The sequence below is a fragment of the Leptopilina boulardi genome, unplaced genomic scaffold (assembly GCF_019393585.1).
Source record: "Leptopilina boulardi isolate dan_hultmark-lab unplaced genomic scaffold, ZJU_Lbou_2.1 LbouV2_114, whole genome shotgun sequence".
In the NCBI taxonomy this organism is placed as follows: Eukaryota; Metazoa; Arthropoda; class Insecta; order Hymenoptera; family Figitidae; genus Leptopilina; species Leptopilina boulardi.
In genome coordinates this window covers 887,026-913,611 of record NW_026137657.1, presented here as the reverse complement: position 1 = coordinate 913,611, position 26,586 = coordinate 887,026, and the positions used below count along the sequence as shown (strand labels likewise).

Genomic DNA, 26,586 nt, shown 5'->3' with positions numbered 1-26,586 from the left:
GTTGAATTAAAAAGCAAATTACCTTTATCGATAAGTAACAAATAACAATTCCCTTGCTGTTTCATTCTGATTTCCGGCGGTCGTTCTCTTAAAGGAACGTCATCTTTGTACCACCTTACTGTTGGTTCAGGAGTTCCTGTAATTTCCACTTCCATCATCACTCGATCGCCGTGTTTCACTACCTGCGCCTGAAGACGTCGTCCGAAGACAGGTGGAAAGATAGTTTCTAAAAGAAAGAAAGTTTGCTGATTAATCTAGCTAAAGATAATTGTCAGTCATCAAAATCAAAATCTTACTTTTAACAACTAGATCAGCTGTGCTGCTAGCATTTCCCACACTATTAACAGCAGTACACGTGTAGCGTCCAGCATCTTTAACATTCACGTTCTTTAATTCCAGACGTGCATGATTTTGTTGATAAGACATTTTCACCCCGTCCTTGGTTCTCAGCTCCTGATTATTCTTTGCCCAAGTGACGGTTGGTTGTGGAAATCCTAAAACCACAATTTATGAAGTGTTGAAAAGAAAAATGTTTTAGAAAAAACTCACCATCCACAATTCCTTCAAGAACAACATCAGTAGCTTGATCAACAATCATTCCCGTGACAGGTGATACAAAACGTGGAGCCGTCTGCTTTCTGCATGGTTTACACACATGTTTCGTTATTTCCGTATCCTCTGTGATAATGATAGTCCTGTCCTGTTTAACTTCACCAGGTCTGTCTTGGAATATTTTCTCGTATTCTTGAATCTTTTGACACTAAAGAGGCAAGAAAGTTGATTAATTATTTACACAATATGAACTTCTTTTTTTTTTTTTTTTAATAATCACTTTGTAACAAAAAACACTTGTTGTACCTGGACAACTGGAGGAGCACCATTTTGTGATGAAGAGTGTTCGGAACTCTGAGTTGTTTGTTTTACACAATAATTGGAGGGTTGATGACCAGTTGTACCCAATGTTGATGAACAAGTTGATGTAACGTATTCCTTTTTCATGGAACTATGACTTGATGATGATTCCGTGAGGGAGGATGACATTTTCGTTAATATTTGACTTTCAGAGCCACCCTCACCTGTGGTTCTCTCTGTCGTAAAGTGCTTCTCGCTACTGCTTGAGGCATGCATCTCGTTGTTAGGTACTTGAACAATTTCAAATCCCTCCTCTTGCACCCCTACACCTGTCAATCATGATGATTAATCAGTTTATCAATAGATTGGCAATAACCTTTTGGCAATCGTTAAATTGCCCTTGCCCCTCTAAATCTTTATTTTCCAAGAAAATATCTGATGTTTTCGATAAAAAAAAAGATATATTTTTTAATTTCTGAAGGATTTTATCTAAAATTTTTTGATATTTTTGAAAAATTTTGATTTTGTGAATTTTGGAATTTTGTTAATTGAGGAATCTAATTTGTCCTTGAAAGGAAGATTTGTAATTACTGAAAAAGTTTTCCGTATTGTTTATTAATAAGTAATGAATCAATTTTTAGGTTTGACAACTTGTCAAGGTACGTATGCATGTTGACGAAGGTTAAAAGATATAATTAAATGCATTGTCTAGCCTGTTGTATCAAGGCTCGTTGACAACCCAATCGTCAGTTCAGTGTGCAAAAGATCTACACATTGACAATTCCCTTGAATCACAGGAGTATTATTAGATGGCCTGATTCGATGAACAGTTAACAATCACACTCAATACATAAGTTCGAGAGAATTAAATCATTGTGTAATGCAGATGTTCATAGAAATGATCATCTAGATAAGAGATTCATTCTTGTTTCACTGATGATCAATGATCATTCAGAATGCGGAACAGTCAAATTGTCAAGTGTGATTGTAATTCCGAGAATATTTTATATTGTTAATTAATTAATTAATTAATTAATTAATTAATCAATTAGTTAATCAATTAATTACATTAATGTTGTGTTAATTATTTTGCAAGAAGAAAATTAATAGTTATAATATCATGTTCCAGGATAATATCCCTACCTTGATTGCATGTACTACTTAAACTGAACATAGATGCAAATTTGTTCATCTGATGAATGTTCAGCAACATATACACTTTCTTCAAAATACACCACTTACATTGGCTTGTATCCAAAATATCTTGCAAATAAATCCAGATAAATTGAGATTTGGAATTCAAGTGGATCTGGACCGAGAAATTCAATTCGTGTGTCCTGAATTCACGATTAGAGATAAATTCTAATCGATTTGAAAATAAGCAAATTTTTTTTTAATAGAAGGTCACCAAATTTAGATAAACTTCAAATTCTATTTGGATGATTTAAAAAAAAAGCTTTTCAGTTGACCTACTTCAAATTAATTTTAACTAATTCTTTATTCAATTTTTTCATATTTTGAAGATGTTTGAAAATTTTAACTATTAGCTGAATTTAAAAAATTGAATTTGATTAAATCATTTTTTATCGAATTGAGAAAACTTTTATAACAGAAAACTGCTTTTAGTTTTTAGATATATATTTCTATATTTGGACATATGATTCCATACATGGATTTAATTTTCTATAAATAGTTATAATTCCATATAGAGATTTAATTTTACACAGAAAACGAATCGAATGTGTAACTAATGGAAAAAATTATTCGAGTCGAATAAATTTTTAAACAATATTAGCAGTTATTAATTAATATAATTAGTGGCTTTTAAATTAGCAGCTCTTAACTAATTATAACTACACTGGAAAAATTTAATTGAATCAAATAATCGGTTATTTGACTATTTTTTAAATAAAAATTTATTTGATCCAAATAATTTATCAATTATTTAATAACAGTCAAGTAATCGATTATTTGAATCCAAATAAATTTTTTTTCCCCTAATTCCTAGTGAAAATTTTTAAAATTCGTTTGTTAAAATTTTGAACACCATAGGGGAAAAAATTTACATTAAAAATCTAAGGAAATGTTTTCTAAACCCTCAAAAAAAAATTCCACAGTTAGAATATAGTTCAACATTGATCTAAAAATAAAAATACCAAAATAAAAATCTGGCTATAAATAAAAAAGAATGGAGAATGATAAAAAAAAATCATCATTGAAAACATTTTCAGTTGATGAAAATGTATATAAATGATAATTGAGGGATAAATGAAAAAAAAAATGAACAAGCGCCACACGCGAACATATAGAAAGAGAAAGAGATAGAGAGCTATTTCGGCTTTGTCGTCAAAAGTTCAAATGCACGGACATCCCGATTAAAATTAGTATCAAGACAGTATAGAACATCTATCGTCACACTATATAATCGATTTGGCAAATGTAACCGTGGATGGAATGTAAAGTGATCGTTCCCTCCTGTGATTACAACCACCTTTTGCGGACCAATTTTCTGAGGACCACCCACGAGTTCAATCATCGCGCAAAACTTAACAAAAAAAATGTATATAAAGAATCTCACTTCTTTTTTTTCTCTTCGATTTCGCGGAAAATTTTTTTTTTTTTTTTTCTTTAATCTTCTTTGACGACGGAAACTGAGCAGCAGGTAGTTTAGCGGAACAACAACAATAAAAAAAAAAAAAAAACGTTGAAAAGCGACCGGTCGTCCGGTCGACGAACAAACTCTGACGGGCTCAAATTCTCGCTGCCACCCGAGTTCGTCTCGCGAGAGCCGCGAGTATTCGGTGTGCTGACAAAAATAACACGTCTTTCTCTCTCTCTCTCTCTTTCTCTCTATTCCACCTTTCGTATAAGCATCCTCATCACTTTTTGGACGAACAAGAAAAAGAGAGATATATATATATATATATATTAACGAAAACTGATGACAGATAAATATACGCGAATATCAAGATTGATATCCGGACAAAGCTTCTCTTCTCATATATGTATATAATTATATGTAGAATGCAATTAGAGAGCTAGGAGATTCATCAGCTGATCTCTTTTTTTTCCAGAAAAAGAAAATTTTATAAACTATTTTTAGTCAACTAAATTCAGCAACAGATATGTTATAAATCATTTTTTATTCGTTGATTAATCATCTAAAAATCATGGGATTTAACGACTTAACTGTTTTGATGGAGAATATTTATTATTTTTTAAACACTATATTTTGATGGGGGAAAAAAACGCTCATTGAGGTTTCTCTTTTAATTCTTTCTTTTTTTTGATTAATTTCTAAATTTCCTTCACGAAAATTTTAAATTTTAATATCATTTAAATATCTATAAAAAATAAAACAAGATTATTTACAAAAAAAATGTTTTGAAAACATGATTCAAATCAAAAATATACTGCATTCCTGGCGAGTTACGCATTGTGATGAAAATTATTCTGCGATCAACAAGTTCCAGAATTTTATATACTCGCTGGTTGCAAAAATTATTGTATCAATAAAAACCAAGACAACCATTTGGCAAGTAGAGATTTCATTAATTTCAGGGAAAAAAAAATTTTTTGTTATCTTCTTTAAAAAATACATTTTTGACAGAAATATTCCAAATAAAAGTCAGCTCATAAAAAATACTAAAAAAAATATTCCAAAACAGAAATAATAAAAAATTACAAAATAATTTTCCGTTAGTTTTGATTGTAAAAAAAAAAAATTACAATAGCAACAAAATTTCCGTTTATGATTTTAATTTTTTGTGGTGGCGTTAAATCTTTATTTTGTCTATGTGGTTGATATCATGTTTCGTTATCCTACTTTCTCATCGTCCTCAAATCCAAGTTTCGATTCTCTAGTAAATTCGACACGCCAATGGTGAATGAAGGTACCGCGAGTATTAATAACTCTCCGAGCTTCAACGTTATTTTGGCTACCGAACGGTGAGCGCAACCCCGTTTTAACGATGGTAAAAAGTAATAAAAGAGAGCTGCTCGTGTCTTCCCAAATCATTTTAGAATGGCATTTATTGGAAAAATCATAAAATTCTCTTTTTTCCACAAAATTATAAATTTCCTTTCAGTAACGTAAAAAAAAATTTCACTGACACAAAATTAATCTCTCTTTGAATTGTGGATTTTTAAACTTTTGTCAAAAAACATTCAATTCCTTTCAGATTTTTACAAATTAAAGAATTTTAATTCGACGCTAATATTCTATTCCTATTCCTGTTTCTATTCCTATTCCTCTTCCTGTTTCAATTCATGTTCCTAGTCCCATTTATGTTCCTGTTTCAATTCCTGCTCCTATTCATGTTCCTATTCCTATTCATGTCCCTATTTCTGTTCCTATTCCTGTTCCTATTCCTACACCTATTCCTACTCCTATTCCTGTTCCTATTCCTACTCCTATTCCCGTTCATATTCATGTTCCTAGTCCCGTTCATATTCCTATTTCAATTCCTGTTCCTATTCCGATTCCTGCCCCTGCTCCTGTTCCTATTCCTGTTCCTGTTCCTATTCCTGTTCCTATTCCTATTCATATTCATATTCCTGTTCCCATTCATATTCCTATTCCTATTCCTAATCATGTTCCTATTCATGTCCCTATTCCTGTTCCTACTCCTACTCCTATTCCTACTCCTATTCCTACTCCTATTCCTACTCCTACTCCTATTCCTACTCCTACTCCTATTCCTGTTCCTATTCCTGTCCCTAGTCCCGTTCATATTCCTGTTTCTATTCCTGTTTCTGTTCCTATTCCTGTTTCTGTTCATATTCCTGTTCCTATTCCTATTCCTGTTCCTGTTCCTGTTCCTGTTCCTGTTCCTGTTCCTGTTCCTGTTCCTGTTCCTGTTCCTGTACCAATTCCTGTTCCTATTCTATAATGATAACTAGACTACTTATGTGGATCAGCAATGTAAGTAATAACAAATTGATCAAACGACCAGTACAACGGATGATGACAACAACTATATTGTTTATGTTGATCAGAATAAGGAATGTAATAATAAATTGATCAATTTTTGAAGATCAACTGATAAATTATGATCAATTGTATCAAAAAATAAGTAAATAACTTAACTGATGATGAAAACTAGATTGTTGATTTTAATTAGTAATGTAAATAAACAATTGATCATGCACTGATGATCAATAGATTTAGCTGATAATTTGGAAACTGGCAAAACTAATGATGCTAACTGGATCATTGATGTTGATCAGCAATGCAGAGAATAATAAATTGATCAGTTGATTAATTGTCGAGGATCAATTCATCAATTAATATCAATTGATCATTTGTTGATAATCAGTTGATTAATTGTCAAGGATCAGTTCATCAACTATTGACGATCAGTTGATCACGATCATCAAAATCAGTTTTTGATGATAATAAAAATAATTAATAAATAATAATTTCTCCAAAAACTAAATCAATGATTGATAGCAATTCCAAATTATTTTTTGAACACATTATAATATCTCAAAACTAGAAATGGAGATTAGTCAGACCTAGGAGAGTTTATGTTTTTTCCTCGAAATTCGAACTTTAAACTTCACTTTCCAAAAAAAAAGAAGGGAGGGAACTTAAAAATACATAATTTTTTTTTTCTATTCACTTACCAACATCTAGTTGTGCGCTACAAATAGCTTTTCCTGCCGCGTTCTCAGCAACGCAGGATACAATTCCTCTATGACTTTCTGCTGCTTGTGGAATGCTTAACACCTGACGTTCACCACTGACTGATACCAAAAAATCTTTTCCATGCACAGGTCGATTATTGAAAAGCCACTGAATCTGCAAATTAAATTTATTTCTTCAATTTCACTTTGCCAAAAATTTCTCCTCAAAATTGTGGCACATATTTATTATTCTAAAAATCATTATGTAATATTTTTCTTTTATCTTCCGTGCGTGGGCTGAAACATAATTTACGACTGAAAATCACTCACAACTGACATTAATTATCGAAATAATTCTACATCACGTTAACGCTAAAAAAATGTACAACTTTGATCATTTGAATAAATTTGTATTAATTTTAAAAAAATTTTAATTTTTATAAAATTTTAATTTTATGTAACAAGTGAATAATAAATAATAGTAAAGAAATACGAAAACAATTTTATAAAATAATAGTTTTAGACACGTGACACTTCCCCCCTACAAAAAAAAAAATGAGATCGTCGGGATTCAATTGAGATTCGCGAGAGACTACTTACAAAAACTAGTGTTAGAAAAAATGCCAATAGAAGCATGATTCGCACGAACTTTTAGTCGACTGGCCTTAGATGAACAAGAATTGATCTAGATAGAATATATGGGATAAGAGAACAGTCAGAGGCTCTTTTTTGGCATGCTACGAATGTAGAATAAAGTGCAATATGTCTCTGTCCATTTCTTGGCCATCAGAAATCTTCATTCCGCGATTTTTTCATTTTCTAATTGCTAGTTTCAAATTTTTTAATCCAAAATCATCAATAGTTGGTTTTTTTAAAACAAAAAAAAAAAAAAGTAAAATTATTGTTATATGAATTAAAGATCATTTGGATGATGATCCTTCATTTCCTTTAACTATTCACCACGATATCATTATCATCATAGTGATCGTTATGATCATATGTAATCATTATGATCATTGTGATTCTAATAAACATCATGATCATTGTAATCGTAATAGTCATTATGATTCTGTTAGTTATAAAATCATCAATTTTCTTTATTTTTCAATTGAATTAACTTTGAATTATTTCAAGTTTCGAAAGAAAGTGAAATTTAAAAAAAAAATTAGACAAAAATTTACCTTAGGAACAGGCTTTCCAGACACTATGCATTCAAATTTAACAGGCACTCCTTCAAGGACACTTTTATTATCAAATCGCTCCTTGAATGATGGTTCGAGTAATTTTTCCTCCATTCGTACAAGTTCGTCCTTTTTTTGAAAATCACCCAGAACTCGTACAACAAGTTTAGCAAATGCCTTTGCTTCACCAAGACGATTTGTAGCTTTGGCAATATAATTTCCTTTATCATCCGGAAGTGTAGATGATATCCGCAGAATATGTGTACCATTCTCCTCTTGAGTGATCTGTAATCCATTTTTATACCAAAATTATTATTCCAAAAAAATTTTTCCCTTTTTCCTTACTCCCTTTATATTCATACCTTGATTCTGTTGTTTTCAATAATTTCATCTCCATTCAGATACCATTTGATCTCTGATTTTGGTTCACCGGTTATCAAGCATTCAAAGATTGATTCCTCACCTTCAGCAACCAGTAAATCCGTCAACAATTTCACGAATACAGGCGGGGATTCTGGTTTTTTTGTTGATTCTCTAGCTGAATTATTAAAAGTGAAAACGAATGACAATGAAATTGATTACAGACAATCTGAACGATCAGGGATCAATAAAAAATCATTTTAAAAAAATTTTTTTTTTTTGGGTCGCTGTTTACGAATCAGAGGTCAGTTTTTCAAAATTCAAAATGGCGGATCCAATATGGCGGACAACTTTTAAAAAAATCGTTCGGATTTGCTTGAAACTCTCTACTCGGGGGGTTTTGGGGTCGCTGAAAATGAATCCGGAGTCAGTTTTTCAAAATTCAAAATGGGGGATGCAACATGTCGGATAAATATTTAAAATCACTGAAAACTACTTACTTCAGACGAATATATTAAGTTTTTTCAAAAGTTGTCCGCCATATTGGATCCGCCATTTTGAATTTTGAAAAACTGACCTCTGATTCGTAATCAGCGACCCTCAAAACCCCCGAGTAATTATTTTCAGACAAATATATTAAGTTTTTTCAAAAGTCGACCGCCATATTGGATCCGCCATTTTGAATTTTGAAAAACTAACGTCGGATTCGTAATCAGCGACCCCGAAAACCCCCGAGTTACAATTTTCAGGCCAATAATATTAGATTTTCAAAAAGTCGCCGTCATTTTGGATCCGCCATTTTGAATTTTGAAAAACTAACGTCGGATTCGTAATCAGCGACCCCGAAAACCCCCGAGTTACAATTTTCAGGCCAATAATATTAGATTTTCAAAAAGTCGCCGTCATTTTGGATCCGCCATTTTGAATTTTGAAAAACTAACGTCGGATTCGTAATCAGCGACCCCGAAAACCCCCGAGTTACAATTTTCAGGCCAATAATATTAGATTTTCAAAAATTCATCCGCCATATTGGATCCGCCATTTTGAACTTTGAAAAACTGACCTCTGATTCGTAATCAGCGACCCCGAAAACCCCCGAGTAATTATTTTCAGACAAATATATTAAGTTTTTTCAAAAGTCGTCCGCCATATTGGATCCGCCATTTTGAATTTTGAAAAACTAACGTCGGATTCGTAAACAGCGACCCCAAAAATCTCCGAGCAACGATTTTCAAGCCAATTGCTCAACATTTGGAAAATGTTTTTTGCATGTTTTTTTGACACTCTTTTTGAAAAAAAAACCCTAAAATCTCAGGGTTAATTTGACCAAAACACCCCCGTTTCATCTAAAATCAATGAAAAATTACTTTTTCTACTATAAGAAAAAGTTTTCAACCATTTAAATTAAAATCCCAAGGGGGCAAAATATAGGGCCCCCCTCCTTTAACTGAATAATGGAAAAAAATTTTGGAGCTGAAGAAATAAAAATAAACTCACGTGAAATTGATAACGAGCACTCACTGGAAGCCTCGCCGCTAGAATTGATGGCAACAACTTTATAGAGTCCAGAATCATCCAGAAAAGCCTCGTGAATCAGCAATGAACACCTGTCGCCTTGGAACAACAGCTGAAAATCAGCTGATTCCTTCACAGGCCGATCATCATGGTACCAAATCACCTGATTCAAAAACAAGATCATAATCATCATCAACACGATCATCATAATCATCATCATTATCTTCATCAACATTAAAATGATGATAATTTTTTTTTTCTTAAACTGTACCTCAGGTTCAGGATGTCCAATAATAATGCAATCTAATCGTGCGCTTTCTCCTTCCTTGATCTGAACATCTTTGAGTGGTAATTGAATACTAGGCACCATCGGCTTCATATCAGTGAACAATGATTCTGAATTATTTGTATCATTCAATTTGTGTTGATTTTTCACTGAAATATTACAAGTTGCCGTTGTTTCGCCAATTGAATTTTTCACAATCACCAAATAACTTCCGGCGTCTTTTAAAAACACTTCGGCAATGACGAGACTGGATCTCCCTCCATTGGTTTCGATCTGCGCAAAGGGTATTGAGTGGACCTTGAGAAGAATTTATTTTCACTTTTTTGTCTACAATTGAATTTACCATCACTTTAGTTTCTTTTTTTTTTTTTGCATTAGACGCATACCATCGTGAATGATGCTAAAAATACAATCTCGATCGATCTTCAAACTCAAATGAATTAACGGTTGCGCGATCAATAAACGTATTTTAAATTTGTGAATTTTGATGAACAAGAAGTAAAAAAAATAAAGAAATGAAAGTAAATACAAAAGTAAAAAAAAGTGAAGTAAAAATAAAAATGAAGATCATAAACCTTGAGATTACTCGTCTCCTCAATTGGTATTCCCTCATGGCTCCATAAGAAGGTTGGCATTGGTTTTCCCACAGCCTCGCAAATTAATTCCACTTTTTCTCCAATAATTGTTTTTATATTTTCAGGAGCGAGTATAATTTGTGGTTTTTCTGTTTCTTCAATTTTTCCAACTAGTGCTAAAACAAACAAATTTTTTTAAAAATTTCTCCCCCCAAAAAATTGTAATTCTGAAATAAATGATCTTACGTTGAATGGTCAAGAAACAAGATGTTGAAGCATCACCCAAACGATTTGTTGCCTTACAACTGTAATTAGCCTGATCAACCATAAATATTTGCTCGAATTTCAATATTCCCTCGCCATTATTGTATGTAATTATATAATCCGGTGAATTATCAATATTAATTTCATTCTTGAACCACAAAACTGTTGGCAATGGATTTCCATCAACTTTACAATTCAATTCATAAGTTGATCCTTCAATTGCAATTGATGATTGCAATTCTTTTATGAAATTTGGAGTTCTTGGCAATTCTTCAGCAGCAGTTTCTGAAATTTCAATTTCAATTTTACGTTTCTCGAGATATTTTGAAGGAAAGAATTTTCGAATTTTAAAGCCACACCTTTAACAGTGAGTACAGCATCAGTTTCAGTTGATCCAGCATCATTGGAAGCTTTACAAGTGAATTTAGCCGAATCCTCAGTGAATGTTTCTTCAATTGTAAGTGTACAAATACCTTGATTGTAATCCGTTAAATAATCAGGATTATTAATTATTGACATTCCATCCTTTAGCCAAACTACTTCCGGTTCAGGATAGCCAATCACGTGACACTTGAATGTAAATTGTTCTCCCTCCTGTATTATTGCATTATCTAATTTTACCGTAAATCGAGGTGCTTCTGAAATTAATAAAAATTTATCATCTTCTTTTTTTACTATTTCTTCATTTACCAATGTTGACTCCATTTGTTGTTTTTCAATTATTGGCATTGGATCCTCAAATTCAGTCTAAAAATTATAATAAATAAAAATAATAATAATAAAACTAAAAGTAGAAACAATGAATAAGAAAAAAAACACACCTTTTGAAGAATAAGAATTTCTTTTGTTGTAATTGCTGAAGTTTCCTTTAGAATTGTTTCCTTAATTAATCGTTCATCAATAAGGAAATTGGTCGTTTCGGTTTGAGCGGACGCAGCAATTTGTCGACATTTTTCATGCTCTTTTTCAGCGTTAATTTTTGCTAAACGTTTAGCTTCTTCGGCGGCTTTCTCAAGTGTTTCGACAGTTAGACGTTCGGTAATTTTTCGCGTTTCTTCAGCTTCAGCAGCGGCAGCTTGAGCGACTGTTACTTCTTTTTTAGCTTCCTCCAATTTTGCATCAACCTCATCCTGTTCCTTTTTCATTTTTGCACGAAGATATTCGGCATTTTTCAAATTTTCCACCAATGTTCTTAATTCCGATCCCACCACTGCAAATGAATCCAGCATCTCACGATTTTCAACAACCAATTCATTAAATTGTGGTAGTCTATCAGTTCCTGAAAAATATCATTATTAATTTTTTTTTAAAAATTTATTTAATTAATAATAAATACCAAAAATTTGTGTCGATAATTCTCGAATTCGTTCGATTCTCCTCTCCTGATTATCTTCACCTGGCTTTAGAAATTTATCAATATCGTTCAATAAATCAATAGCTTCCTGTGGTAATTTTACGGATGATGATTTTCTTGCGATAATTAATAACAATTTACTACCTTCTTTAAACCAATCTTTTGTCTCATCGAGTAATTCAAAATATTCTATATTTGAATTCTTTCGATTTCTCGTATCTTCCGTTTGTGTTTTTAAATTTTGCATTTTTTCACGCAACGATGATAATTCATGTTGTATAATCGATGAATACTTTGGCATATTCTCTTCTATTGATTCAATGAAACTTTTCACTTTACTTTCCATGCTCTGAAAATAAAATTAGATTTAAATCATTTATTTTTTCTTTAAACAAATGAAAAATGTAATTTACCATGAGAGTTTTTTCAAATTGAATAAAATTATCGGAAGCCTTTTTCGCTGATGGTAAATTCTCTCCTAAGTTGGTATTAATGATTTTTAATTGATCGCAAAGATCCTGAAGTTCACGATCAATTTTTTCGAGATCTTCTCTAAGTGATGATACTTGAAGATCTTTTGCTAGGGAAGATTTTACTGTGGACCAAGATGATTTACATGCATTGTTTACATTATGAGCGACTTGTTTTAATTTTTGAATATCTTGTCTTGCCGCATCAGCTGGCTCTTGTCTCTCAATTCGTAGGATTACATTTTCAATTTCTGATTCAACTCTCGTCAGTGCTTCGGTAATTGATTTCGATTCGATTTCATGACGTTCGATTTTATTCTTCACTTCGCGAACAGCTTCCTTTGGCAGATATGTCAGGTGTGATATATCTTGAGCTCGAATTTGCTGATCAGTCTTACGTTCAATCTGCATAAAAATTGAAGATAAGAATAAGAAAAAAAAAAAAATAATAATTAAAACAAAATTTAATCACCTCGGAGAGATTTTCAAAAACTGAAATAAGAGATTCTAGAAGGGTCTGATAATCCACAGCCGTTGATCGCAATTGCTCCGACACTTGTGACAATTGATTTCTAATCTGTTGATCAGTGAAGTCGTCTCCTGATTCGGGGGAAATTAATTAAGAAATTAAATTTGAAGAATAGAAAAAATTGAAAGAAACAAATAAATACCACGTTCAAAAACATCAATTCCCTTGATCCTTCCGTCCAATTCCGAGACAGCTTTATTCAACTCAGGAAGAAGACGTGATCGTGAACTCGATAAATCGTGAAGAATAATTGCAGATTCTGTTGATTCGGACGTTATTACTGGATACAATTGCTCCCTGAATTTCGAGACCCATTCTAACGTCTAAAAAAAATTAAATTAAAAGCAAAATAAATTTTCTTCCTTCAACTTTTTTTGAGAACAAAATCAATTACCTTTGTACTTTCTTCCAATCTCTTCTCCTTCTCCACGCGTCTTTCTTTCAAAATCGAAATTGCCGTTTGCCAATTTTCCCAGGTTTTCGTAATTGTAAATTGTCTATTAGAAAATCGTTCCAATGTTGTTTCAACACACAAACAAGCTCTCGGCACATCAAGATACGAATCCATAATCTACAACAAAAAATCAATTAACCAAATTGATTTAAAATTTAATTAATTATTATTTTCTCTCACCTTTTCCCCTTCATCTAAAAATGATTTCCCAGCGGCAGTCAATCGTAAATAATATGGTTGCAAATTTCTCCATTTTTCTTCAAGTTGATCACATTTCATTTGATTTAAATTCTCTGCATTATTCTTGAGATCAATTTCAAATAAATTAAGTTCATCATCCAATGTTGTGGCTGCTTGATGAAAATCAACGTACAATGAACCTAATCTAACACGTGCTTCAAGTGCTTTTTTTGATAGGATCCAAGAATTTCTCAATGCTTCCATTTTATCGTCAATATCCCTTTGGACAATTGCATCAAGATTTGGAAAAATATCCATTTGCATTACATTGCAATCAATCATTTGTACTTCAAAACTTTTTCTCTCCAAATCATTTAACAATTGACAATGTAATTGATAAAAGTCTTTGGCCATACGTAAATCACTTCCCATATCTTGATGTCCACGTAGAAATGATTCAACAATACTACTCAACCATGATCGCAAATTTGAATATTTCTCAAGAAATTCCTGAAGACATTGAGTAATTCTTATGTTTTCTTCCTTGTGAGCTGTACATTGTTCGAGTAGACGAATTTTTCGATCCTCTATCTCTTCCACCATTCGCTTCACACCCTGAAATTGAAGTTATTTTTTTATTTGTTAATTACTTCCTGATTGTTTAAATTAGTTTTTTTTTACTATTTCAATTAGTTCATGAGTGTTCGAAATTAATTTATGTCAATTTAAATTGATTCCTGACTACTATTTTTAATTAATTTCTAATTATTTAAATTTATTCATGACTATTGCAATTAATTCCTGACTCTTTAAATTAATTTATGATTAATTAAATTTATTCTTAACTATTTAAATTAATTCTTGACTATCTAAATAAGTTCCTGTTTGTTTAAATTAATTATTGACTATCTAGATTATTTCCTGATTGTTTAAATTAATTTCTGAATATTTAAAATTAATTTAAAAATAATTAAATTAATTCTTGACTATCTAAATTAGTTCCTGTTTATTTAAATTAATTCCTGACAATTTTAAATTACTTCGTGTGTATTTAATTTAATTTCTAGATATCTTTAATTAATTTAAGATTAATTAAATTAATTCTTGACTATCAAAATTAGTTCTATTTTGTTTAAATTAATTTTTGACTATCTAGATTAATTTGTGATTGTTTAAATTAATTCCTGACAACTTTAAATTAATTTATGATTAATTAAATTAATTCCTAACTATTTAAATTAATTCTTGACTATCTAAATTAGTTCCTGTTTGTTTAAATTAATTTTTGACTATATGGAATATATCCTGATTGTTTAAATTAATTTCTGAATATTTAAAACTAATTTAAAAATAATTAAATTAATTCTTGACTATCTAAATAAGTTCCTGTTTGTTTAAATTAATTATTGACTATCTAGATTATTTCCTGATTGTTTAAATTAATTTCTGAATATTTGAAATTAATTTAAAAATAATTAAATTAGTTCTTGAATATCTAAATTATTTCCTGATTGTTTAAATTAATTCCTGACAACTTTAAATTAATTTATGATTAATTAAATTAATTCCTAACTATTTAAATTAATTCTTGACTATCTAAATTAGTTCCTGTTTGTTTAAATTAATTCCTGACAATTTTAAATTACTTCGTGTGTATTTAATTTAATTTCTAGATATCTTTAATTAATTTAAGATTAATTAAATTAATTTTTGACTATCCAAATTAGTTCTAGTTTGTTTAAATTAATTTTTGACTATCTAGATTAATTTCTGATTGTTTAAATTAATTTCTAACTATTTAAATTAATTCTTGACTATCTAAATTAGTTCCTGTTTGTTTAAATTAATTTTTGACTATATGGAATATCTCCTGATTGTTTAAATTAATTTCTGAATATTTAAAATTAACTTAAAAATAATTAAATTAATTCTTGACTATCTAAATTAGTTCCTGTTTGTTTAAATTAATACCTGACAATTTTAAATTACTTCGTGTGTATTTAATTTAATTTCTCGATATCTTTAATTAATTTAAGATTAATTAAATTAATTCATAACTATTTAATTTAATTCTTGACTATTTAAATTAGTTCTTGACTATCTAAATTATTTCCCGATTGTTTAAATTAATTCCTGAAAAATTTAAATTATTTAGTGTGTATTTAATTGAATTCCTGAATATTTTTAATTAATTTAAGATTAATTAAATTAATTCTTGACTATCAAAATTAGTTCTAGTTTGTTTAAATTAATTTTTGACTATCTAGATTAATTTCTGATTGTTTAAATTAATTCCTGACATTTTTAAATTACTTTGTGTTTAATTCTTGTATATCTTTAACTAATTTAATATTAATTAAATTAATTCATAACTGTTTAAATTAATTTTTGACTATGTAGGTGATCAGAAATAAATGATTTACCTCTGCACCTGGCGCACCCCTTCCCGTAATTTCAAGAAGGGCGTGACCTTCCTCCAAAAGGTCCCTCGTAATGTCTTCCAAAGTTTCAACAACCTGTGCATGCAATCTGACAAATCCTGGCGTATGTGGTGAATGTTCAGTGGTGACTAATTGAATTTCCAATTGATCGATTTTTGTAAGTGCCTAAAATGAGGAGAAAAAAAAAATTTTTTTTTTCTTTTTGTTATTCATTTTTTCGATCCTTAAATTCAATTCATCATTAATTCTACTAATCATTAATTTTATTATCGTTAATTCTACAATCATTGTTTTCTGATCGTACATTAAAAATTTTACTCACTGAACGTGCAGCTTCAAAAAATAAAACAGCTCGATTCAATAATAATTTATATTGTTCAAGATCATTGATATAATCAGCTGCAGCGCCAAGAATCGCGTATGATTGTTCAGTTGCTTGTTCACCAGCAAAATGTCCCGATGAGACAAGTCGTTCTGTTGATTTTGTTATTTTTATTGCTCTATCTTGAAAATCCTGATATTGAAAATAAGGGGGGGGAAAAAAAATGTAAATTATTAATATTTTCCCCATGGATATTTTAAATAAAAATTAACAAACCTTAGCTTCAATTTGTAATTTTTTACATTCGAAGAGTAATAATTCAGCGCTCGCTGAAGAATCACCTAAATGATCACTGGTACTAGATAGAGCCGATATTCTCACATTGAGAATATCCTCAAGATTCCTGAGATCAGTGGCAAGTAATGCCAATGCAAGACACTGTTCCAATTGTGTTTTTCGACTTTTAAATGAAATTTCAATTAATCTTCTTCTATCGTGAAGTTCCTCGAGCCATGTCTCAACTTGCTGAATGGCTAATGGAAAAATAAAAATGTTTTATTAGAAAAAAAAATATATTACAAATTTTATTAATTTATTAATTACTAATTACTAATTAATTAATTTAAAAAAAAAATTTCAAGGACACATTAGTTACCATGATCAGCATCATGTTTAATTCTATCCGGTCGTGAATCGAGGGTACCCTCATTTGAAATTTCTTTTAATCGATCAAGCAATATTTTTCCCTCCTGCAATGCGGCCATTAATGTTTCCAGCATTACTTTTCGTAAATCGTGAATTTTACCGAGAAAATTTTTCACAGCTTCAATTTCAATTGGCAAAAGTGTATCGTTACAAGCCATTTCTAATGCTTTCATACTTTCCTTACACTCTTCAGCTCGACTTTAAAAATAAAAATTTTTTTCCTATTAATTTTTTTGTTTTTTTTTAAACAAATTTTATAAACAATTCTAATATTTACCATTGAAATAGTACATTTCGTTCGAGAATAATTTTTCGTCGTTCCAATAGAGAATTAACGTCCCTCCATGCATTTGCAAGTGTATCAGCCATTGCTTTATAAACTTCCGCCTTTGGTTTTTGCGTTGAAATAAGTCGATCAGCTTGTCGTAGTAATTCTTCCACGGGACTTTGTTTAGTCTAAAAACAATTTTCAATGAAAAAAAAAGAAAATTAAAAGAAAATTAAAAAAAAAAAAATAAAAACAATAAATAAAAAATAATGTAAAGTAAATAAAAAATTATAAACGAAAAATAGATAACAAATAGATAGACCCTAATAACACAAGATATCTTGGGATATATTGATAATATCCCGCAGATATCCTAGGGATATCAAAAGGATATCCAAAAAATCGGCGGTTTGGATATCCTTTGGATATCCCACTGATATCTGAGGATATCTTCTGGATATCTCTATAGACTTTCATAAATGTCCTCCAGATATCCCATAGATATCGTCAGGATATCCCACAGATATCATCAGGATATCCCACAGATATTTTCAGGATATTCTCAGTATATCTTCTGGATGTTAAGAAAATATTCTCAGGATACTGTTTTTAAAGTCATTATGAGACTACGAGTGAGAATATTCTGTGAATTAAATTTTATATATAAATAAAATAAAATGCAACTTGTTTTTCGAGAAAGTTGTTTAATTTGAAAAATTATTAACTAATTTTTTTGCTCATTCGTGATTCATTCCTTTATTCATATGCTTAATATTGTCAGAAAATAAATTGACTTTAAACAATATAAATTCTTCCCCGCAAATAACGAATAACTATTAATATTAATTATACATTAAGTGCATGAGTTTATTTAAAAACTTTGAAAAATGCGTTTCAAATCATCATTTGAAATAAATTAGAAGCTCATAAGATTTTTGTTTTTATTATATATTATTATTCATTATATTAGCTTAACAATTTTAACCTTTAAAAATATATGTTGAGATATTAAATATCCCGTGAATATCCTAAGAATATCCCACGGACATCCTGAGGATATCCCATGGATATCCTGCGATATAATATCCAATAGATATTTTGTGGATGTCTTAGGGATATCCTGTGGATATCCCATGGATTTCCTGCGATATAATATCCAATAGATATTTTGTGGATGTCTTAGGGATATCCTGCGGATATCCTATGGATGTCCTGTTGATGTCCCACAGACCGGCGATTTGGATATCCTAGGTATATCCTATGGATATCCCAAGATATCCTGGGGACCATTCCAGGATATCGACCATTGATATGGATATCCTATGGATATCCTAAGGGATATCCTTTTGTTATGAGGGGATAATTAGAATAATAAATCAAAATAGACAAATGATCAATGTTTTTACCTGTAAACGTAAAAGAACTTCACCATGTGCGTTCGAAAGTTCCGTAGCCTCTTCAGGCGAAGAACCTAATTTCGTTAGTTCCGGCTGAATTTCCAGAACTTTTAATCGTAACCATTCACCACTCTGAAAATTAAAAAAAAAAATAAATTAGTAATAAATAATGAAAATTTTACTATCGACTATTACCAATTAATATATTTACATTTTATACTAAAAATTTACAGTAAAAATTAATTTTTGGTAACAAATTGTAGTGAAAATTAATTTCAACTTTAATTTATAGTAGAAATTTACTATTAGTGGTAATTTATAGTTGCAATTTATAGTGGAAATTTATTTTCAGTGGCAATTTGAAAAAAATTTTACTGCAGTGATAATTTGTAGTAGAAATTAACATAATTTATAGTAAAACAAAATTAATAATTTCCTGCTAAAATTTGCTATTAGAAATAATTTATAGTGCAAATTAACTTTAAATTTAATTTATAGGTAGTAAAATTTCTAAATAAATTAAACACCCTTTTAATTTATTTATTTAAAAAAAAAAAAAACATTGTAATATATAATTTCTGAACTCATAATAATGTTGACCTACATTACAAAAATACAAAACATAAGGAACTAGACTGAGAAAATTCATTCTCCACATATATTTGCTTTTATATGCTGGAACTGACAATACTTATTTAAAGTGCTTGAACATGTGTTATACACATTTGGAGTGTCAAAATTCTTCAACCCTTTTTTTTTTACAAAGTGACATTTATTATTCTTAAAACTTTATAAAATAGCATTTATAATTTTAATTCTAATAAATTAGTAACTACAATTAAATAAAAAAAAAATAATATAAATAAATATTTTTAATTAATTTTATAAATAAAAACTACTTATTGAAACATATTTAAAATTACAACTATTGATACGTATTAAAGTTTCTAATTTGAAACTTTCCGGAAATCGTTTAACTTCATATACTAGACACTTGCTAAAAGTCTAATTATAAAGAGCATGAAACATCAGAATCAAAAGGGAAATGTAACAAGAAATCATCAATACCTCACTGAGAGACGAGTAAAATATTATTTATTTTTTCATCTTTGAAAAATATATAATTCCACATTTTTTTTTTTAATTTCTCAATTTTCAAAATCTCTTTTTCTCAATATGTAAATGGAAAATAATTGCTTCATTCAAAAGAAAAAAAAATTACAACATCAACAATCTTGACTTATTTCTAGTGTTTGTATATTTTAAATCCTTTCTAGAGTTTAGATCAACAATAAACGAATTTAATGAAAACGTGGAATGTTTCGTTTAATCAATCTAAGAAATAAAATACACACACACACGTATATGTTTATTTTAATTGCAACAGAAAAAAGTCAACTATATATTTTCTGTATCTGTACAATAAAGGGTTTCTATTAGCAAGGGTGAAATAAATTTCAAGTTCGTTGAACTCGAAAGTCGCTAAACTGGCTGAGAGAATATAAGATATGCTTCCATTTCCATCATTGGCTTTTAGCCAAATTTGTCTCACTTGTGAGTTTGGATCACTTTAAAGAGCGTGCGCTCACCCTTGTTTTTGAAAAAAAAATATATATACAATATTTATGCAAATTTACGATGGTTTTTAATCCAACAATTATTCAGTATTTTATCGACATTCAAACTTTTTATTTCTTAAAATTTTCTATTTGAATATTCAAATTTTTAAATATTCGTACTTTTAAAAATCCAAACTTTAAATATTCGAACTCTTTGAATAGAACCAAACTTTAGGAAATTCAAATTTTGGATATTCTAAATTTTGGTTGTCCAAACTTTTGGATATTCTAAACTTTGGACGTCCAAACTTTTAGATATTCAAACATTTGGATATTCGAACTTTCGGATATTCGTGCTTTTAAAAATCCAAACTTTAAATATTCGAACCCTTTGAATAAAACCAAACTTTAGGAAATTCAAATTTTTGATATTCTAAATTTTGGATGTCCAAACTTTTGGATGTTCTAAATTTTGGACGTTCAAACTTTTAAATATTCAAACATTTGGATATTCGAACTTTCGGATATTCGTACTTTCAAAAATCCAAACTTTAAATATTCGAATCCTTTGAATAGAACCAAACTTTAGGAAATTCAAATTTTGGATATTCTAAACTTTGGACGTCAAAATTTTTAGATATTCAAACATTTGGATATTCGAACTTTCGGATATTCGTACTTTTAAAAATCCAAACATTTGGATATTCAAATTTTTTAAATCTCAAACTTTTAGATATTAGATCCTTTGAAAATTCAAACTTTTTGGTATTCTAAATTTCGGACATTCAAACTTTTGGATATTTGTACATATTTTAAATTCCAAACTTTTGGATATTCGAACTTTTAAAAATCCAAACTTTGGATATTCTAATAGAAAATCCAAATTTTTGGGAATTCCAAATAATCAAAAATAAATAAATATTACAGGAAGAAGAAAATGAAAAAAGTAGGAAGTTGAGTTTTTCTTTCAATTTAGAAGTAATTTTTCTTGAAAGTTTCATAGTAAGTTTCCTTTTTTAAGACGTTCATGTGACATAACATAATGGGTAGGGGGGAAAAAAAAAAAGAAAAAAAGTTTCTCGTAGCGTCTTTCCGAAACGGAGTGAAAGTGAATCCAATTACAAGCGTAGGTACATATATACTTGTTCGCAAAACTTATTGCAAGGAAGGTATATAACCTTCGACGAGAAACGAAGAAATAGTCGCCCGCGACTGCTATATCCATAAGCATTCCCATATTTGTAACGAGGCCGGCCGGTGTGAGAGAGATGAATCCGAAAGTAGACGCACTCAAAAAAAAAGAAAAAAAGACATTTGCCTAGGCGTTTTTAATACCAGAGATTTGCGGCACATTTAAGAGTCATCAATGGCACATAATTATGTACAAAAGATACTTTTGCGATTATACAAATAGAATAAATAAATTTTCAAAATAAAATTTGAAAATAATTTTTTTTTAAACCAAATTTGTATACATAACAAAATTTTTAGCTAGCGAATTTTTAAAAGAATTTTTATTTTACACTCAATTTTCATTACATTCGAATTTTTAAAAGAATTTTTATCTTACACTCAATTTTCATTACATTCGAATTTTTAAATGACAGAAATTCCAATTCATCGAATTTTAATTTGTCCGAATTTTTAATTGATAGAATTTTTAAAGACGCCAAATTTTCATTTGTCCGAAATTATAAATGTCCGAAAAAACAACAACAATCACGAATTTCTTGATAATTTCTAATTGGACAATTTTAAAAATTGCGCCGAAATCTTTCTGTCGATTGTTTGTTCGGCAATATTTATAATTTCGGACAAATTTGGCGTCTTAAAAATTCTATCAAATAAAAAATTCGGACAAATTATATAATTCGGTGAATTGGAATTTCTCTCATTTAAAAATTCGTATCAGATAAAATTCTCTACTGAATTTTTAGAAGAATTTTTATTTTACACTCAATTTTCAATTACATTCGAATTTTTAAATGACAGAAATTCCAATTCATCGAATTTTAATTTGTCTGCATTTTTATTTGTCCGAATTTTTATTTGATAGAATTTTTAAAGACGCCGAATTTTCATTTGTCCGAAATTATAAATGTCCGAAAAAACAGTAGACAGAAAGAATTTGGCGCAATTTTTAAAATTGACCAATCACGAATTTCTTGATAATTTCTAATTGGACAATTTTTAAAAATTGCGCCGAAATCTTTCTGTCGATTGTTTGTTCGGCAATATTTATAATTTCGGACAAATTTAACGTCTTAAAAATTCTATCAATTAAAAAATTCGGATAAATTATAAAATTCGGTGAATTTGAATTTCTGTCATTTAAAAATTCGTATCAGATAAAATTCTCTTGAATGAAAAATCTGTTAAATTAAAATTCAATTAATTTTATTCAATTAATTTTTATTTAATTTAATGAATAAAATAATAAATTTATAATTCTTTTTTCTATATCCGGAAAAGAAATAAAAAAATAAATTATGGCTTAATTTTATAAAAATGTAAATGAAGAAAAAAAGGACACATGTTATTTTGAAAAAGGTATATCAAATGAAAATCTGATATGACGATGAGAATAATATGATATGGAATAGAATATACAATATCCGAGGAAAGAATAATATATAAGATGCGGGATAAATTTCGGGAACCTTTAAGAAGAGATTGAATAACTGGTTGGTGATAACTGACCCAGTCATGGTGCTCACGTTTCTCAGGTGTATATACGTGTGGGTGAATATATATATATATAAATGTGTGTGAAAACATTTTATAAATTTAGAGTCATAAAAAGACTACGTGATTGACATGAACGACAACATGAAAGTCAAATGGTTTTTGGGGCGTTGCCTCTATGAGTCTAAAGTTATTTCTGAATATACTCTTCAGTTACAAGCAGTAGCACTATGGTTCTACGAAATTCTGCAGAAAATAAATCTATCTTATGCACGCGTGGTAGTCAATTTATTCTCATGACATGTTGGAAAGAAAGTCATTTATACAAACTATATTACATTTATTACTGATTTTCATTTTATCTACAATGATATTGTAATTTTCTAAAAATGAATAAAAGGACAAAAATGATACAAAATATATTTTTATTCTTTATAATCCCAGGTAGAAAAATTAACATTACTAACGTTACTAATGTTACTAACGTTAGTACCTATAAAAAAAGTTAAGAAAATGTTTCTAAATTGTATTTTTGCAGAAACTTGTCGAAAATCGAGCACCAGGAAGTATTTAATGTTCTTACCCGCACTTTTTATCATTTTTATTCCTATTATCACTTTTACTTTTTTATTTTCATTACCGTTTCCACTTCCACTTTTTCTAATTCTCATTCCCATTTTCACTTCCACTTTTTATAATTTTCATGCCCATTTTCACTTTCACTTTTTTATTTACATTACCACTTCCACTTCTTCTAATTCTCATTCGCACTTCCATTGTGGGAAAGTGAAAGTGAAATGTGAAATGTGAAAGTAGGAATGAGAATTATAATTCTAATTTTCTAATTCTCATTCGCACTTCCATTGTGGGAAAGTGAAAGTGAAATGTGAATGTGAAATGTGAAAGTGGGAAAGAGAATTAGAATTCTAATTTTCTAATTCTCATTCGCACTTCCATTGTGGGAAAGTGAAAGTGAAATGTGAATGTGAAATGTGAAAGTGGGAATGAGAATTAGAAAAAGTGGTAGTGGCAATGAATATAAAAAACTGGAAGTGGAAATAGGAATGGGAATGAAAATTAGAAAAAGTGGAAGTGAAGTGGGAATGAGAATTAGAAAGAGTAGAAGTGAGAATAGAAGTGCGAATGAGAATTAGAAAAAGTGGTAGTGACAATGAATATAAAAAACTGGAAGTGGAAATAGGAATGGGAATGAAAATTAGAAAAAGTGGAGGTGAAGTGGGAATGAGAATTAGAAAGAGTAGAAGTGAGAATGGAAGTGCGAATGAGAATTAGAAAAAGTATAAGTGGAAATGGGAATGAGAATTAGAAAGAGTAGAAGTGAGAATGGAAGTGCGAATGAGAATTAGGAAAAGTATAAGTGGAAATGGAAATGAAAATTATAAAAAGTTTAAGTGGAAGTGAAAGTGGTAATGGAAAAGTAGTGTTAAAGTTTCTGTGAAAATATATTTTAGAAACTCTTAATTTTTTTATAGGTACTAACTTTAGTAACATTAGTAATGTTAGTAACATTAGTAACGTTAGTAACGTTAATTCTTTCAACTGGGAAATTTTCCATATTACATTTGACAAGGAAAATTGTGAAAAGCCTTGAACTTTATATATATACATATTTCAAAGTAGTACTATTGATTTTGTCATCTCTATGGAAACAAAAAATTATCAAAGATATTTCCTGCAAATATTTCCTAATAGAAATTAATTTTTTTTTATTAATTCAGTAATTGCAATCAATCTTCTCAGAAGAACAAAAATTTACCAAAAACACTTGAGAGAATTTCCAAAAGAAATGCTACAGCGGCAAAAGTAAATCCAATGGAAAGGACATAAAAAGAAATGAGCAATAACTTTTCTTTTTCGATTTCCTCTAATCGCTCTCCAATGTTTTTCTCCATTGAATCAGAGAAGAAAATTTTTGTTAACAAACCACATTCTTTGGCTCTTAAGATAATTTCATGAAAACGTTCATTATACGGATTATAATTTCTTGTTAGAAAAAATTGACTAAACTTTAATAAAGGTTCAGTTAAAATTTTTACATTAATATCACCAAAGTATTTTCTATAATTGTTAACAATATGTTGTGTAATGTATGAAATACAAGAAACATTTTGATATTTTTTCAAATACAATAGACAATTAGAATCGGCTTCTATACCAGAAGTTTTTAGGGAAATTTCTGCCAATTTACGTATATGAGGAATAGAACTTAATTTCATTTCTTCCTTCAAAATAACTGAATTAATGATTGGTGTCAATGAGGATGTAGACAATTCTTCAAGAGTTGTTATTTCCGGTGACGATTTCAATGTGAGATCCAAAATAACTGAAAAAACATAACCAGTATAGACCATGCAAGCTAGTAATATCGATCCGAAAACAATTCTTTCTTTTGTTTTCACTGGTTCCACAACAGACATTCCAATTATAATTTGACTGATGTTTAATGTTTCCCATGTACTTTGATTGAATCTCATTAAAATAGCAACTAATTTTAGTATACAAATGGTACCAATGGTTGACATGATCATGTAGAGAAACTCTTGTGAAATAACAATGATTTTTGACAATTTTACAGTTTTTGGAATAACAACATTAACATCATGTTCACTGTAGAAACCCAATTTGAGCATATAATGATTTATCAAACCATGATGAAAGACTAAGCTTATAGACATTTCAGCTCTATTTTGAACTATGTCTTTATTGAACATTATTAATGATGAATAATTTCTCATCGTTAGACGAATATTGGGTTTAAAATTCATTCCTTGTCCTAAAATTTCAGCAAATTTTTGTTGTTCCCTAAATTCTGTATTCTTTGTTTTGATATGGAGTAGAAGATTCAGTTGATAACCATCTAAATCCTGTAGTTTATTTGGAAACCATTTACTTTTAGATGTCAATTTTCGAGTAGAAAATTTTTTAGTAAAAGGATTCATCTGATGCAAAATTGGTATCTTATTCTTCTTTTGATTGTACATCAAAATCATAATGTCTAAAAAGTCATTTTTCCAAAGTTGTTGTAAAATTTGATTTTGATTTATGTCATTTGATTGACGAGAATGTACTACAATTAAACATTTTGGCTGTGATGAATATTTTGATAGTATTTTAAGTAGAAACATTACTTTAAGAAGTGAAGAAATAGTTTTATGATTTAGACTATTTTTCTCCAATACAAATAGAGTTGTTTTTCTAGGATTTTCAAGTGATGGTAAATAAATTTTTTTCAATTTATTTCTCACTTCACTGTTGCTGATACACAAGAATGGAAAATCCCTACCGATTTTCTTTACAAAATGCCTTGTGCTATTGACCTGATCGTCGAGAATAAACATCACCTGATGCATTTTCGACTCTTTCTTTAGATACTTTACTAATCCATAATCACTATTTGAAGATAATGCGAAAATTTCATTACATATCACAATTAGGATACTTAATTCGTATCTGATTAGCTTCATTGTTGCTTTTGTATTTGTTTTTGAATATTAACGAACAATTATTGCAATTAATACTAATAACAATTAATAGCAGACA

At 29.4% G+C, this 26,586-nt stretch overlaps 1 protein-coding gene across 5 annotated transcripts in view; it reads right to left on the bottom strand.

Moving 5' to 3' along the window:
* LOC127281946 (muscle M-line assembly protein unc-89) overlaps nucleotides 1–26,586 on the bottom strand; it is a 40,467-nt gene that overhangs the window by 9,998 nt on the left and 3,883 nt on the right. For all 5 annotated transcript variants that reach the window (XM_051305966.1, XM_051305984.1, XM_051305991.1 and 2 more), the window contains exons 3-27: nucleotides 18,791–18,913; nucleotides 17,394–17,572; nucleotides 17,067–17,314; nucleotides 16,688–16,944; nucleotides 16,412–16,603; nucleotides 16,072–16,254; nucleotides 13,649–14,263; nucleotides 13,409–13,585; nucleotides 13,157–13,337; nucleotides 12,958–13,085; nucleotides 12,429–12,890; nucleotides 11,998–12,364; nucleotides 11,483–11,940; nucleotides 11,021–11,408; nucleotides 10,644–10,946; nucleotides 10,398–10,573; nucleotides 9,808–10,095; nucleotides 9,519–9,699; nucleotides 8,024–8,199; nucleotides 7,662–7,946; nucleotides 6,481–6,655; nucleotides 859–1,181; nucleotides 550–760; nucleotides 297–494; nucleotides 23–226 (exon numbers count right to left, since the gene is read on the bottom strand). In XM_051305966.1, the coding sequence (XP_051161923.1) occupies nucleotides 23–226; nucleotides 297–494; nucleotides 550–760; nucleotides 859–1,181; nucleotides 6,481–6,655; nucleotides 7,662–7,946; nucleotides 8,024–8,199; nucleotides 9,519–9,699; nucleotides 9,808–10,095; nucleotides 10,398–10,573; nucleotides 10,644–10,946; nucleotides 11,021–11,408; nucleotides 11,483–11,940; nucleotides 11,998–12,364; nucleotides 12,429–12,890; nucleotides 12,958–13,085; nucleotides 13,157–13,337; nucleotides 13,409–13,585; nucleotides 13,649–14,263; nucleotides 16,072–16,254; nucleotides 16,412–16,603; nucleotides 16,688–16,944; nucleotides 17,067–17,314; nucleotides 17,394–17,572; nucleotides 18,791–18,913 (6,478 nt within the window). The remainder of the gene's footprint in view (nucleotides 1–22; nucleotides 227–296; nucleotides 495–549; nucleotides 761–858; nucleotides 1,182–6,480; nucleotides 6,656–7,661; nucleotides 7,947–8,023; nucleotides 8,200–9,518; nucleotides 9,700–9,807; nucleotides 10,096–10,397; nucleotides 10,574–10,643; nucleotides 10,947–11,020; nucleotides 11,409–11,482; nucleotides 11,941–11,997; nucleotides 12,365–12,428; nucleotides 12,891–12,957; nucleotides 13,086–13,156; nucleotides 13,338–13,408; nucleotides 13,586–13,648; nucleotides 14,264–16,071; nucleotides 16,255–16,411; nucleotides 16,604–16,687; nucleotides 16,945–17,066; nucleotides 17,315–17,393; nucleotides 17,573–18,790; nucleotides 18,914–26,586) is intronic.